This window comes from Carex rostrata, chromosome 3 (assembly GCF_964058835.1).
Source record: "Carex rostrata chromosome 3, lpCarRost1.2, whole genome shotgun sequence".
Lineage (NCBI taxonomy): Eukaryota > Viridiplantae > Streptophyta > Magnoliopsida > Poales > Cyperaceae > Carex > Carex rostrata.
Genome location: NC_135920.1, coordinates 7,216,359 through 7,228,416, shown reverse-complemented (window position 1 = coordinate 7,228,416; position 12,058 = coordinate 7,216,359). Strand labels below are relative to the sequence as shown.

Below are 12,058 nucleotides of genomic sequence, written 5' to 3'. Positions count from 1 at the left end.
GCAGTGTTTTTTACTTCTTTTTAAAAAAAATTTTATTAAAGAGCTCCGATAGATCCAACATATATTTAGATGCTATTTTAAAAATTAAACCTGTGTCACTGTATTAAATTCGTAGTTATTTCTATTCTAATTTCAGTCTAATTTTACGCATGTAGATGGTCTAGGCTCAGAATACATTTTTAGAACAGCCCAACTGATGATTCAATGTCTATTGAATTGCTTCATGATCCTCATCCTTATCAATGACTATTTGTAGAACAGCCACTTGTGTATATGACAATAACTTCCAATGATCCTCATCCTCTAACAACCGTTCAAAGCCCTCTCTTCCCGCCTCCAAATTCGGACCAAAATCTAATTAAAAAAAAGAAAAAGAAATAGCTATTCCTCTTCTTCTCTTTCTCAATTTCTCATAATGGCACATTTCTCCTCTGCACCCATGTCATCACTTCAATCCGGCGTCATCCTAAAGCTCCTTCAAGCAGTTGATCCCTCCTCTAGAAATGAGACCTTACCGTTAACTGGTCACCTGGTCCCCGCTGTTCTTCAAGTCACCGGCATCACCCCTGCTGTTGCTGGCCCGGACATCTTCTCCGGTCATCAAGGTTTCTATCTCCGTCTCTCTGACCTTTCCCACTCATCCTATTTCTCCCTTCCACCGGAGCACGACGACCTAATCCTGGCCGACCGTCTCCACCTTGGCCAGCTCCTTCAGGTAATTTAAGATAATTTCAAATCATTTCAACAGTTGTTAGATATATTTAGTAATACCCATGATCTGCATTTTGCAAATCAAATCGCAATTAATTAATATCTTATTATGTATAATCATTTTGAACAATTTATAACTGACTGAAATCTTTTTTTTTTTCTTTTTTTGGATAGAACAGGTTAACTGCCTGAAACCTGCTGTGCCCGTCCCAATCCTCCATGATTTTCTTGTGCTCCCTGGTCGATTTCCCTGCCTTCAAGACACAGCTGATCTCACTGTCCCAAATCCTAATTCCAACTGCTCAAGCACAGATATCAAGAAGGTTATTTATACCTCCAGCAATGCAGTGCCCATTCGCCCCCTTCCCGTGGCAAAGTTAAAGTCACATCTACCAAGGTCTATAAGTGCTAGCATATCAAGAACATGGTCCATGTCATCGTCACCAGAAAATACGACCTTACGGAAGGGGGAGTTAGATAGGAGGACCTCAGAGGTTTTAAGCGAGTTGCGAAAGTTTAGAGTGACTTGTGCAGATGATGACAGCGGGAATGACTCTGACGAGTCATCGAGGTCGAGGTTTTCATCTTGTACCTCGTCATCTTCTAATAATTCCTCCTCACCATATGTGGCAACAGTGAAACCAATTAGGAAGGGCTGGGATGATTCTGAAAGCGTGAAGGGGATTAAACCAACACATTCCCGGAGCCGTAGTGCAAGTGTAAGTTCATAATTTAAATGTCCTTTTTTTTATCAAAGCATGATTTTTATGTCAAAAAAATAATGTCGTTTCTAATTATCATGCAATATGCATCAATTGCAAAATTAAATCTTGGGATCACTCCAATCAGGTCGAAGAAGTGATCTAGTTGCTTGTACAGCTATACCAACAGTATTTAGTCCCGAAAGACTAATAAGTCAGTGCTCATGATTTGCTTTTGGATGGCATTGTTCTCAAGTTAAAGCTATATATGTTACATAACAAAAGGTTCAATTTGTTTAACCATATAATTTCAATTTTTTTTCGTTATAGCTTTCTCCAAACCGGTTGGCGCATCTGCGTTCTATATCCAAAAACCTATCTTCTCAGGAGACGATAACTGGTAAAAGAAAAACTGAGAGAGTTTTCAATGTGCTTGGAAGTTTCTCTAAGCGTAAGATCTGTCCCACTCCACCTAAAGCAACAAGAGAAGGCTTATGCACACCGTCTCATTTTTGTGCAGCAAATTGTATTAAGTGGCCAGAAAGCAGTGTTGCATGGAATTCCCTTTCTTTGAATCTATCTAAGCATGGAAGGGTAATTGTTATAATTTTCCATTTTTTATGTAACATTTGTTTTAAAAAAGTTTTCCATTTGTTTATAGAAATGTGTCGAAATTATGGAGTGGAAGCGAAAAATATCCATTTGAGTTTATGTATATGGATTGTAGGAAGCAGTAAAGCACAGAGACTTAGCACTACAAACTGCTCTTGATGCTCTGATGGAGGCTTCTGCTTCTGATATATTGATTCAATGTTTGAGGTAAATTGCACATTATTTTGAGGAAGAATTTCAGCTCTGTATCATGGTTTCAAATATATATCACTCATCCTACATACTGGCACCATATCCATAATGCATCTGCATTGATTTTTTTTCTTTTTTTTAGTATTTAGCTCTTACTGATAGTATAGGATCTAATTTGCTGTTTGGCTTACAGATTTGTGCAATTAGTTGGTAGTATCAGTACCAGTAAAATTTGGTGATACCAAATCACTTGTTGGTGTTCTTTCTTTTGTTGTAAAGTTATACTCAGAATTTATACTGCATTAATGTCAATTTCAATTATTTTCAGTACATATGCGGAGATACAATCTGACAAGGATGATGACCCAAAAGATCTGATAGACAGATATTTGAAATTTCAAAAAGAACTTGATCAAGCTATACTAATTATCCAATCAATGACTAGACAAAAGCAACTTAACAAAACCGTTTCAAAAATTGCAACTGAGAGAAAACAATGCGCTTTTTCGTGGATCAAATCTGCGCTTGAATCAGACCTCACAAAGTATCCAAACCAAACAATTTTTGACTCAAAGTTCCCAAAACCTGTAGATGAAACACTTGGGGATAGTAAGATTGTGAGCCCTGTCACATGTTGTCACAAGCTGAGATCACGGAAAAATTGTGACAATTTAACCGAACAAAATGCCTTCTTGACCGTAATTGAACTAGCAACAGCGCTTAGAAATGAATCAGCTCAATGGTTCTTGAAGTATGTGGAGAAGTTCCTAGATGCTGTCAAGGCATGCGAGTCACATATCGGAGGACTACTTTGTCAGATGAAAAAACTTGATGATTGGTTGAATGAGGTTGTGAAAAAGGAGAAGGCGGTTGTGCTGGTTGATAGAAATAAAGATTGTGCCATGTTGTCAGAAGAAGAAGAAACTGATGCTTGTGAGCGGGTACGAAAGAAGATATATGGTGTCCTTCTGAGGCATGTAGAGAGTGCGGCGGTTGCTCTCGAGAGCATCAGTGCTACTGATGAAGAGAAAGAGATGGAATAATTTGTTGAACACAATTTTTATTTTTCATGGTGTTTTATGTTTATACTCCCTTGTTATGAATGAGCAACCGCATCTACTGAGTTAAACTCAGTCGAGTGATTTTAATTTGGGTCTGTCTTAGATGCACGGGGGTCTTTAAGATTCGTGTCGGATTAAAATAAATGGTCCGGATCTCATTCTATCATGTCAGCTACCTGACTAGATCTGAATTCCTTGTTTATGTGTCCATAGTTTCATCTGATTTTTGTACATATGTGTACAGTAAGAATGTGATCCATACAATTTGTTTAATATGAGAGTTTCCGACCATCGCTATTTTATTCAAAATTATATAAAGATTAATTTTCAAAACTGTAGAGATTGTGAACTTGGTAGTAGGGATAATCAAGTTGTATTATTTTCCTTGACTTTTAACAATTGCATCAACTGTACAATAATTTATATAATTTGAGATGATATAATTGTCGAGGAAGCAAGGAAATGTGCATTTTGAACAATCACTATATATATTTTATGGCAAATTTTGTAAACCCAATTTGTGTTTATCTAACCCGATAATATACACGTACGATAAATCCAATAGAGATGGATTTGGGTTCAAGGTTTATAAATTCTAAAAGGGACACCCGTCTATATAAATGTAATGGGCAGATATAAACATTGTGTTCTCAGACGAGCCGGATGTTTTGACATGGCGATGGGGGAAGCAAGAGAGGTATACCTCCAATTCGATTTATAGGATCTTAACAGATGGAGGGAAGATCATCTGCTATTTCAAAGAAGTTTGGAAAGCTAATGTGCCTCCATCAGTCAGAATTTTGGTGCCTCCATCATCGGGAAGAGTTTGAAATTGTTTTAGGTACTATTCTTGATAAGCTTCTTCTTTTTCTCTTTTACTTTCCTTTTCTTATTTTTCTATACGTCATGGGATAAACAGCAATAAATCTCGTGCTAACAAAAATATTGTAAATATAAACATGAACGTAGAATTGGTTATGTTTGACTTGACCTTTATCGTGGCTTAATAAGCATTTTACTGTCTTGGAATTATCTGGTATATATCTTCAATAAGAAGGTAAGTTTTCTTTAAGCGACGAGGGATCTCTCAACAAGTATAAGAGAAGTGCAATTAGTGCAAATTGTTGACACTAAATATGTATCGTGTTTATAAACTTTATCACCATATTCACATATTACAAAGTTTACAAGAAAGCTAAGTGAAAAAGGATCCAATTTGTAAGAAGTGACTACGATCATATTCTGATTACTTTTTTGATCATTTTGAGAAGTTATAATAAAAAAAACAAAGAAAAAGGAAAACATCACAGCAAGAAAAGTAACTAAATGTTTTTTTTTTATTTGTTTATTCCTCCCTCATTGGTGTCAACTCTCCATCATTTTGTTACTGAAGTTACTATTGACATCTACTGAGGTCAATGTTAATGTTGACTCCGTTATAAGCAAGAGGAGCATACATCCACAGATCGTCTGAGCTAAGAAGCTGCATTAGCCAAAAGTTCAAAAAAATTAATACAAAAAAGGTAAGTACCAAAACTAATATATTTATATAAGAGATATATAGTTTTTTTTTATTTACTATTAGAGAATATTATATATTGAATACCTTAATTTGCATTTGCATGAATTTCACATATTGAACTGCCTCTTCCAACATTGTGCTGATGTCAACCTGTCAATCAAATTCAATCCATTAGAAGCAGTTTCTTCAAAAAGGAAGAGTAAAAATACATAAATAATTCAATCAAACCCACCTTTGTTCCATTTGGTACAAGATTTTGGAGAATTCTCAGACGCTGATTGATCTTCTCTCTCCGCTTCTGCTTAATGAGGGAACATCAATTAGAAATGGCCAATAAACACTATACGGATATTATAACAGTAGGATTTGATAATTAAGTTATTATATATATAATGATAACATACCCTTGCATATAGGCTTTGGGAGTCTGTTGAGGATCCCCGGCTGGCCTTTGATTTGCTATTTGAATTACAATTCGCATTTGATTCCCCGTTCAATTCATCCTCTGAGCTGCATGAACTTGACTCTCCATTGCTACTCTCTTCTTTGCTAGTTTTAGCCCTTCTCGGTGCCTGTAATTTTGAAATACTAAATCAGAACCTGATTCATATTATTGAGTACATGCATCAATCCATGGTCGAAAGAGTTTTGAATGTAAAAAATAATAACTTACCCGAACAGATGGCCTTGATTTCTTTCTTGGCACTTTGTTTGATATACATTCAGTGTCATCATTGGTTTCTTTCTCACTGCAATTGATTTCGAGCTTCCTTTTCTCCTTCAGCTGCAGTGCATTTTCGGTTTCCACCACCCCATCGGTGAAAACTTGACCCTCGCATTGTTGGTTGACATCAACATAAAGATATGACATGGTATGCGGGTCTTCTGGCATGCATCCAATGCCTGGTTGGAGGCTCTCGTAACCAAGGGAAGGGAAGAAGGAGCAATTGTTAGGATTTGACCCATAGAAATTGCATGGATCAGCATTGTAAAACTCCGAGTTGGGAAAAGAGTTATGTGAAGAATCCTCATGGAGAGGTAAGAAATCGGGTTGCATTGGCATGGTTTGATTGAAGCATTGCGAATTAAGCCATTGTAGCATCATTTCTGACTCATCAGTGCAAATATTTTGTTCATATGCTACTGCACAGTGATCCATTTCTTCGAATTAATTTTTTTGAGACTTTATGATTTGGGAGAATGGTAGAATTAGAAAGAAAGGAACTGATTCAATGCTTGTTATGTCTCTTTGGGGTGTTGATATATATACTCTGCTGCTGAGATCGAATAAGTCCGAGCGGTTTTATTTGACTAAATGAGCTCTACACAATTTTTTTTTTCCTATTTTAATGTAAAAAAATTCTTCTAATGAGAATTTTGTTATGTCAAAGTCAGACAGGACAAACCAGCTCAATCCTTTCCTTGCTAATGGAGATAGCTATTGAGTTAAAAATATAGAAAAAACAAAAACAAATTGCAGCTCATTAGGAAGCCCTTCCTCTCCAGTTTATCCCGAACTGGACATGATATTTTCTCTCAGAAGGCCCTCAGATGATGATCACATGTTAAACTTATTGCAAATGGACCATTTCATAAATAGTTTGTGTAAAATGGACACGATTCAACCGCAACCACATTTTCTGTTTCTGAGGTAATCAAGGGGGAAATTTAAATAGATTGGAATAATAAAGATTCTGGTTGAAGCTGATGTAATCTTATCATTAATTTGGCCTTAGGAAAGGTTGTTGGGTTGATTAGGGGTCTAAATTGGGTTGATTAGGGGTCTTAATGTGTCAAAAAAAAAGATGAAGTAGTTGGTACTTGGTAGTACGTGGAGGGTCATGTTAATTAATGCAACAGACCAGTTAATTAAAGATTTCAAACTTATAGGAACATGTTCAATTAATGCTCATGGGGTTATATTTGGTAAATTTAGAAAATTAAAGAAATAAATGCAGGCTAGAAAAAAAAAATATAGAAATGCTGTATGGATTGATACGGTGGGATATGATGAGAATGATCTTCAAGTTTGGAGCATTCTGATAATGTTATATCAACGTTGCTTGGTGTATATTGGTGGCACATATTTTTACTAAAATACCCACCACAAATTTTGGTTGGTAAGAACATATAATAATATGTATAAATAGTGATTACTGATTACTACCTAATATGATTGTTATTGTTATAATTATCATATTTGTCATCTCTTTTTTCAGTTATGAATGTCGGCATGCTGTAGAAATATATTTCAGCTTTATTTAGTATAGGGATTTATGAAATAGTTGGGAATATTTTAGAAAATATTTGGCATTTTAATTTGTGGTGCCCTTGGAGTCGGCAACACAAACCACATTTTCTAGGACAGCTTGCATGATTGTCAAGTTTTCTCAAGGAGAAAAATATTAAAAGAATATATTTATAATTTTAAGGAACTTAAAAGAATTCTATGTGCATGGTTGCCTGATTTAAATTTTCTCTTTTCATTGATAATTGCATTATCTGTGTGTTACAAAAGGTAGTTTGGCAGATGATATATTTTTAAGCAATTGTTAGAGTTTTTATTGGTTAGAAACTATACGTTCTTGATAGAATTGGTAATATATCATAAATAATTCCATAATCTACAATTTAATATTGGAAAATTTTAATGATTTTCATGTCTTGTATTTTCAACATTTATAATTTTTAAATATATTCAGAACGAGTGTACTTGATATGATTATCATCATTTATTTATTGAAATTAATTGTATTATACAGCAAGAATTCAATGTCAAAGACTTTTGTCGTTACTCGTTAAAAGCAACATTTTGTTCAAAATTCAAACAATAAAGTCAAAACCTTTTTGAAGTGTCTATATCATCTCAATTACGCATCTAATTAAATATTGCCTCTTTATTTTCCAATGGATGTAAGATGTTCAAATTTGGCATTGGTTCTTATTTTATTTTTGAGATTCTTTATGCATGTCAATAGTAAAATTGCAAGTATGCAATTATTTGTTTATGCAGTGCCTATCGTGTTAACAAATCTAATATTAGCATATTTTTTCTGTTAAAAATTAAATATTAAAAAAGTTGAGACAATACTTCCTCAATTGAGATTTGTCGTTAAAAGGTTTGGCACTTGAAAATCTCCTCTTTAAATTTACTATTAATTACCTCAACCTTACACATACAATCAAGAGTCTGGATAGTATATATGACATTAGGGAAATAAATTTGCTGTGATTCTAATTAAAGGGATCGTAGGACCTGTGATTTCAAATCTAACCTTTCACTTTTTGGAATGCACAAATTTTAACAACACTTATTTTTTATGTACGAATCTCTAGACAAATAAATGGATGGATTTGAAATAACAGAGTCTTGCGACCCCTTTAGAATCATAGCAGATTTATTTTCAGACATTAGTGTCATTTCAATTTATATAACACAAATTCCAAAACATATCGAAAAGACTTCAAACAGTAAATTCAAACCGTTCAAACTCATCTATTTTATTAGTTGTGTATTTACATGTAAAATTTATAATTTTTCTAATTTATTAATATGCTACCCTATTCATAACTAACATCCTACTTCATTTTAGTATGCTACACCAAGTATAACCTTCAAAAGCGAAGTACTAAATTAATATGAAGTTTTGTGACCCCAAGGCCCAAGCAAAGATAAATCAGCAATCAACAATAGGTATATTCCTCATATATTCTCACCCACATAATAATATATAGCCAATATCTTGTCGTACAAACGAGTTCGTGGTGATGTATTAAAAAATAGTTAGATTAAATAGGTTAATTTGTTAGAGTACATATCACTAGTTTCTGGTTTTTTTGTCTCCTTTGAGGTGCATGAAATTATTAAGGAGCAATCAATTATCATACTTAATCATGTGCATAAGTATATTATGCATATTCTAAAATATCATGTATGATTTATCCACATTTTTCTATACTCAAGGTGGTGCATCATGTGGCTTAATCACAACTGCCATTATATGTTTTTTAAGTTTAAATAAAATAAGTGCCGTTTCTGCTTATTTAATTAATTAATAATAATTATAGGGGGTTGTTGGGATAATCATCAGCTCTCTCTTTCCCTTTCCCTTTATTTATTTTTTCTTTTACATTTAACTGGTGTCAATTTGGATACTTAAAACCATAAATAAGATTCCCTAAGAAAAAACAAATCTTTAAATGGCCATATCAGTAACATAAGAAATAAAAAAAAAAATTTAGGTCAAAGAGAGGGGGAGGGATATCAAATGAAACAAAAAACAATTGAGTTTATAATATACGCTGCTTCCCGGTTCCCACCTAAAGTATAATTTATTTTTCTAATGCAAAGTCATTAAAGAAATATGCTATTGTAAGTAGAGGTGCTATCGGGTCGGGTCGGGTCCGGGTACTATTATATTTGGACCCGGACCCTAAAAGTGTTCGGGTACAAATTTCGATCCATATACTTATTTGTTTCAAATCGGGTCGGGTCCGGATCCGAATACCTATCTACCCGTAGATATTTCGGGTCCAGTCTTTCGGTTCCGGGTAGATAGATACCCGTAACTTGTTTGTGAATTATCGGGTCCGGTTCGGATACGGGGCGGTTCCAGATCCAGAGCGGGTATAGGTCACAACTCCAAAGTATTCGAGAAATTATTTACATTTAAATATAATTATAATTTCTTAAACATCTCATATAATAAATCATTACAATATAAATTAAAAACTACTGCAAAATAAAAATTATACTATTAATCATGTTTACAAATAATAAAATATATCATGCTACATAGCAAAATAAAAATAATAACTCTAAATTATTAGTTGGTTGTTGGTTGTTTGGAGTACTCATGGTGTAACAAAAAATATTGAATTCAGTTTTTTGTTAATAGCTTTTGAATTCAGGAGGATGGAGGAGATATAATTTTTAGAAAGTAAAATATTAGAGATGATGATTTCCTTTTCTATAATTCAAAAAAATCTATGAATTGAATGTAATAGAAGAAAAAAGATATAAAATAAGCTGGTTATGGAAGAATAAATTTGACATCATGTGTCATGTGTCACATGTGTATAATATAGAACAAAAATTAAAGGGCGTAATTAAAGGGCTAGTTAAGGATGTAATTAAAGGGTAGTGTAAAACAGTAGCATAAATTTGGTTAAGTTTTATCAAATTATAGCTCAGCTGAAATATATTATCTAACACAAAAACTTGATGCAGAGTTATTAATATATATTTTATCGGGTATTTATACGGGTATTGGGCCGGGTCCGGTTATGGATCGGATAATTAAATGATACCCATATCCTACCCATTACAGTATCGGTTCCGGTTCGGATCCGGGTCGGATATTAAATTATTAATTTTGTACTCATACCCATAATTTAATCGGTTATATTTTTTAAACCATACCCTATCCAAATTAATCGGATCCGGATCGGTTCCGGGTCGGATCCGGGTAATCGGGTAAAAGTAGCACCTCTAATTGTAAGTACATTTAATGTGAACCAGTTCCCCTTTTTTTTAAAATACTATAAACTAAGATATGTTTATCATTTTCATTTTAATACAGAGATATATATCAACGGTCGCCTTTATTCACCTCATCGCTATCATGTTTCCTATTTCCAATCATGTACTCGGTCGCTTTAGTTAATTATAGCAATAAAAAATGAAATATGAAAAATTACTTCATAAAATCTAAGAAAATCAGAAATTTCGATTGACCCAAAAATTATTAACTCGGAATATATACCAATAGCTAATGGAGTAATGGGAAATTGATTAAATTATCTGAGAATTAATTTAGCATAGACTTTTTATCTAGGACCATTATGTACTACAAAACTTGGATTAATGACATCATGTAAAATTGTCTCTCTAAATGATTCCGGAGAAAATTTTATTTAAAGTCGGACCTCAATTATAAAATTTATGCGAACAGTTTAAATTCATGAGTTCAGGATGGATCAATGTTGAGAGAATGAGGGTCAAAGACGCTCATTTAAATTGATCCCATACACAATATGAAAATTTTATATGATTGATCACCATTACGTTTACCTCATATCTTGAAAGTCTGATTTTATCCTTGCACGAACCATTTAAATTCATGAAGTTCTACATAATTCGCACGAATCTTGACACATATAAGATATTTTGGACTTTGGATACAATTTGTCAAGGTACTTTGGACAGAACACAATTCTTGCTACAATGTTATCCTTTATTTAAAAAAAAATAGAAACAAAGTCATATCGGAAATTATCCTACCGCGGTAGAACTGGTGAAATTATTTTTCTCATCGACAATAGGTTAAAATCATTAAATAATTTTCGGATTTTTTTTTCTTTCAAAAAACTCGTTCTTAAATAAAAATGGCAATTTCCAGCTGCTGCTGCCGCAGGTTCCGATTTATTTATTTGTTCTCTTTTTTCCCGTTTGCCTTCAAAACCGCCGTTCAATCAGTTGGATGAAAGAATTAATAATAATAAATGCTGGAAATGGAGAAAAAATGGTTCGTTACAAAAGAATCCTTGGCCATACATAAATCTGAAATTGCAAAAATATCAAGCAGAGCGCCTGTACCACACTACCACTAGGAAGAAAAGACAAAAACAATAATTTTTAAAAAATGTTTTAATTAAAAAACTATGGGATTGACATTATTATAATTTTAGCGAAAAATAATAGGAGATGTTCTCATCATTGTTATATTATTATTAGGAATGATTTCATTCCGAAAATAAAAATATGTATTGAAGACGGAACGGAGGGAAGGGATAGGAATGGGGTCAATTAATTTGAGAGCTGCAAAAAAAAATTATGAAGTCATAGCTCGTTCATTAACTACTCGTTTTAACTCGTTCAGTTACAATTTAAATTAGTTCTAATTTGAATTAGCTGGCTCGTTTAATTAGTTAGCAGAGTTTGAGCATACTCTAACTCACTCCCTAAAAACTCGAGTTAGCCAGATCCCATGTCATATATTCTAAATAACTACTAAAACTCACAGACCCAAATCCAACTTTACTAATTCAAATCCTAATCCAGACTTAGAGATGGATTGGGGTTAAATGAGTTATGAACGGGTTGTGTGACAAATCGAGTTAGTTAACATTTACAATTTGTTATTGTCATTCCAATTCAAATTGACTCACTTATTAACTTAATGAGCTGAGCACGAGTTGAAGGTAATTTCCTGAAATTCCACTCATCTACAGTCCTAATTGACCCCTATTGTTTTCTA

At 33.5% G+C, this 12,058-nt stretch overlaps 2 protein-coding genes across 3 annotated transcripts; one reads left to right on the top strand and one right to left on the bottom strand.

Moving 5' to 3' along the window:
- Positions 1–335: 335 nt before the first annotated feature.
- Positions 336–3,530, top strand: LOC144552004 (uncharacterized). 2 transcript variants are annotated; one of them, XM_078300115.1, is made up of 6 exons: positions 336–715; positions 891–1,430; positions 1,743–1,863; positions 1,933–2,006; positions 2,140–2,231; positions 2,545–3,530. In XM_078300115.1, the coding sequence occupies exons 1-6, from the start codon at positions 416–418 to the stop codon at positions 3,257–3,259; spliced, it is 1,842 nt and encodes a 613-aa protein (XP_078156241.1). In that variant the 5' UTR covers positions 336–415; the 3' UTR covers positions 3,260–3,530. The 2 variants fall into 2 exon arrangements, with proteins under 2 accessions (XP_078156241.1, XP_078156240.1); XM_078300114.1 differs by having other exon boundaries at positions 1,743–2,006.
- A 1,086-nt stretch (positions 3,531–4,616) lies between these two features.
- On the bottom strand, positions 4,617–6,013 carry LOC144552066 (uncharacterized). The gene is made up of 5 exons (XM_078300159.1): positions 5,473–6,013; positions 5,204–5,371; positions 5,032–5,097; positions 4,884–4,949; positions 4,617–4,760 (listed from the first exon to the last, which is right to left on the bottom strand). Exons 1-5 carry the CDS (start codon positions 5,956–5,958, stop codon positions 4,674–4,676), a joined length of 873 nt encoding a protein of 290 aa, XP_078156285.1. The 5' UTR covers positions 5,959–6,013; the 3' UTR covers positions 4,617–4,673.
- Positions 6,014–12,058: the final 6,045 nt, after the last annotated feature.

What these genes read in the sequence shown, in the direction of transcription:
- LOC144552004 (XM_078300114.1), top strand. Translation starts at nt 416, where the DNA reads ATGGCACATTTCTCCTCTGCACCCATGTCATCACTTCAATCCGGCGTC. An exon ending in CCCGGAGCCGTAGTGCAAGT is followed by an intron (nt 1,431 to 1,742) that starts GTAAGTTCATAA and finishes TTTTCGTTATAG; the next exon opens with CTTTCTCCAAACCGGTTGGC. An exon ending in ATCTATCTAAGCATGGAAGG is followed by an intron (nt 2,007 to 2,139) that starts GTAATTGTTATA and finishes TATGGATTGTAG; the next exon opens with GAAGCAGTAAAGCACAGAGA.
- LOC144552066 (XM_078300159.1), bottom strand. Translation starts at nt 5,958, where the DNA reads ATGGATCACTGTGCAGTAGCATATGAACAAAATATTTGCACTGATGAG. An exon ending in CCCAAAGCCTATATGCAAGG is followed by an intron (nt 5,098 to 5,203) that starts GTATGTTATCAT and finishes CTCATTAAGCAG; the next exon opens with AAGCGGAGAGAGAAGATCAA. An exon ending in TTGTACCAAATGGAACAAAG is followed by an intron (nt 4,950 to 5,031) that starts GTGGGTTTGATT and finishes TTTGATTGACAG; the next exon opens with GTTGACATCAGCACAATGTT.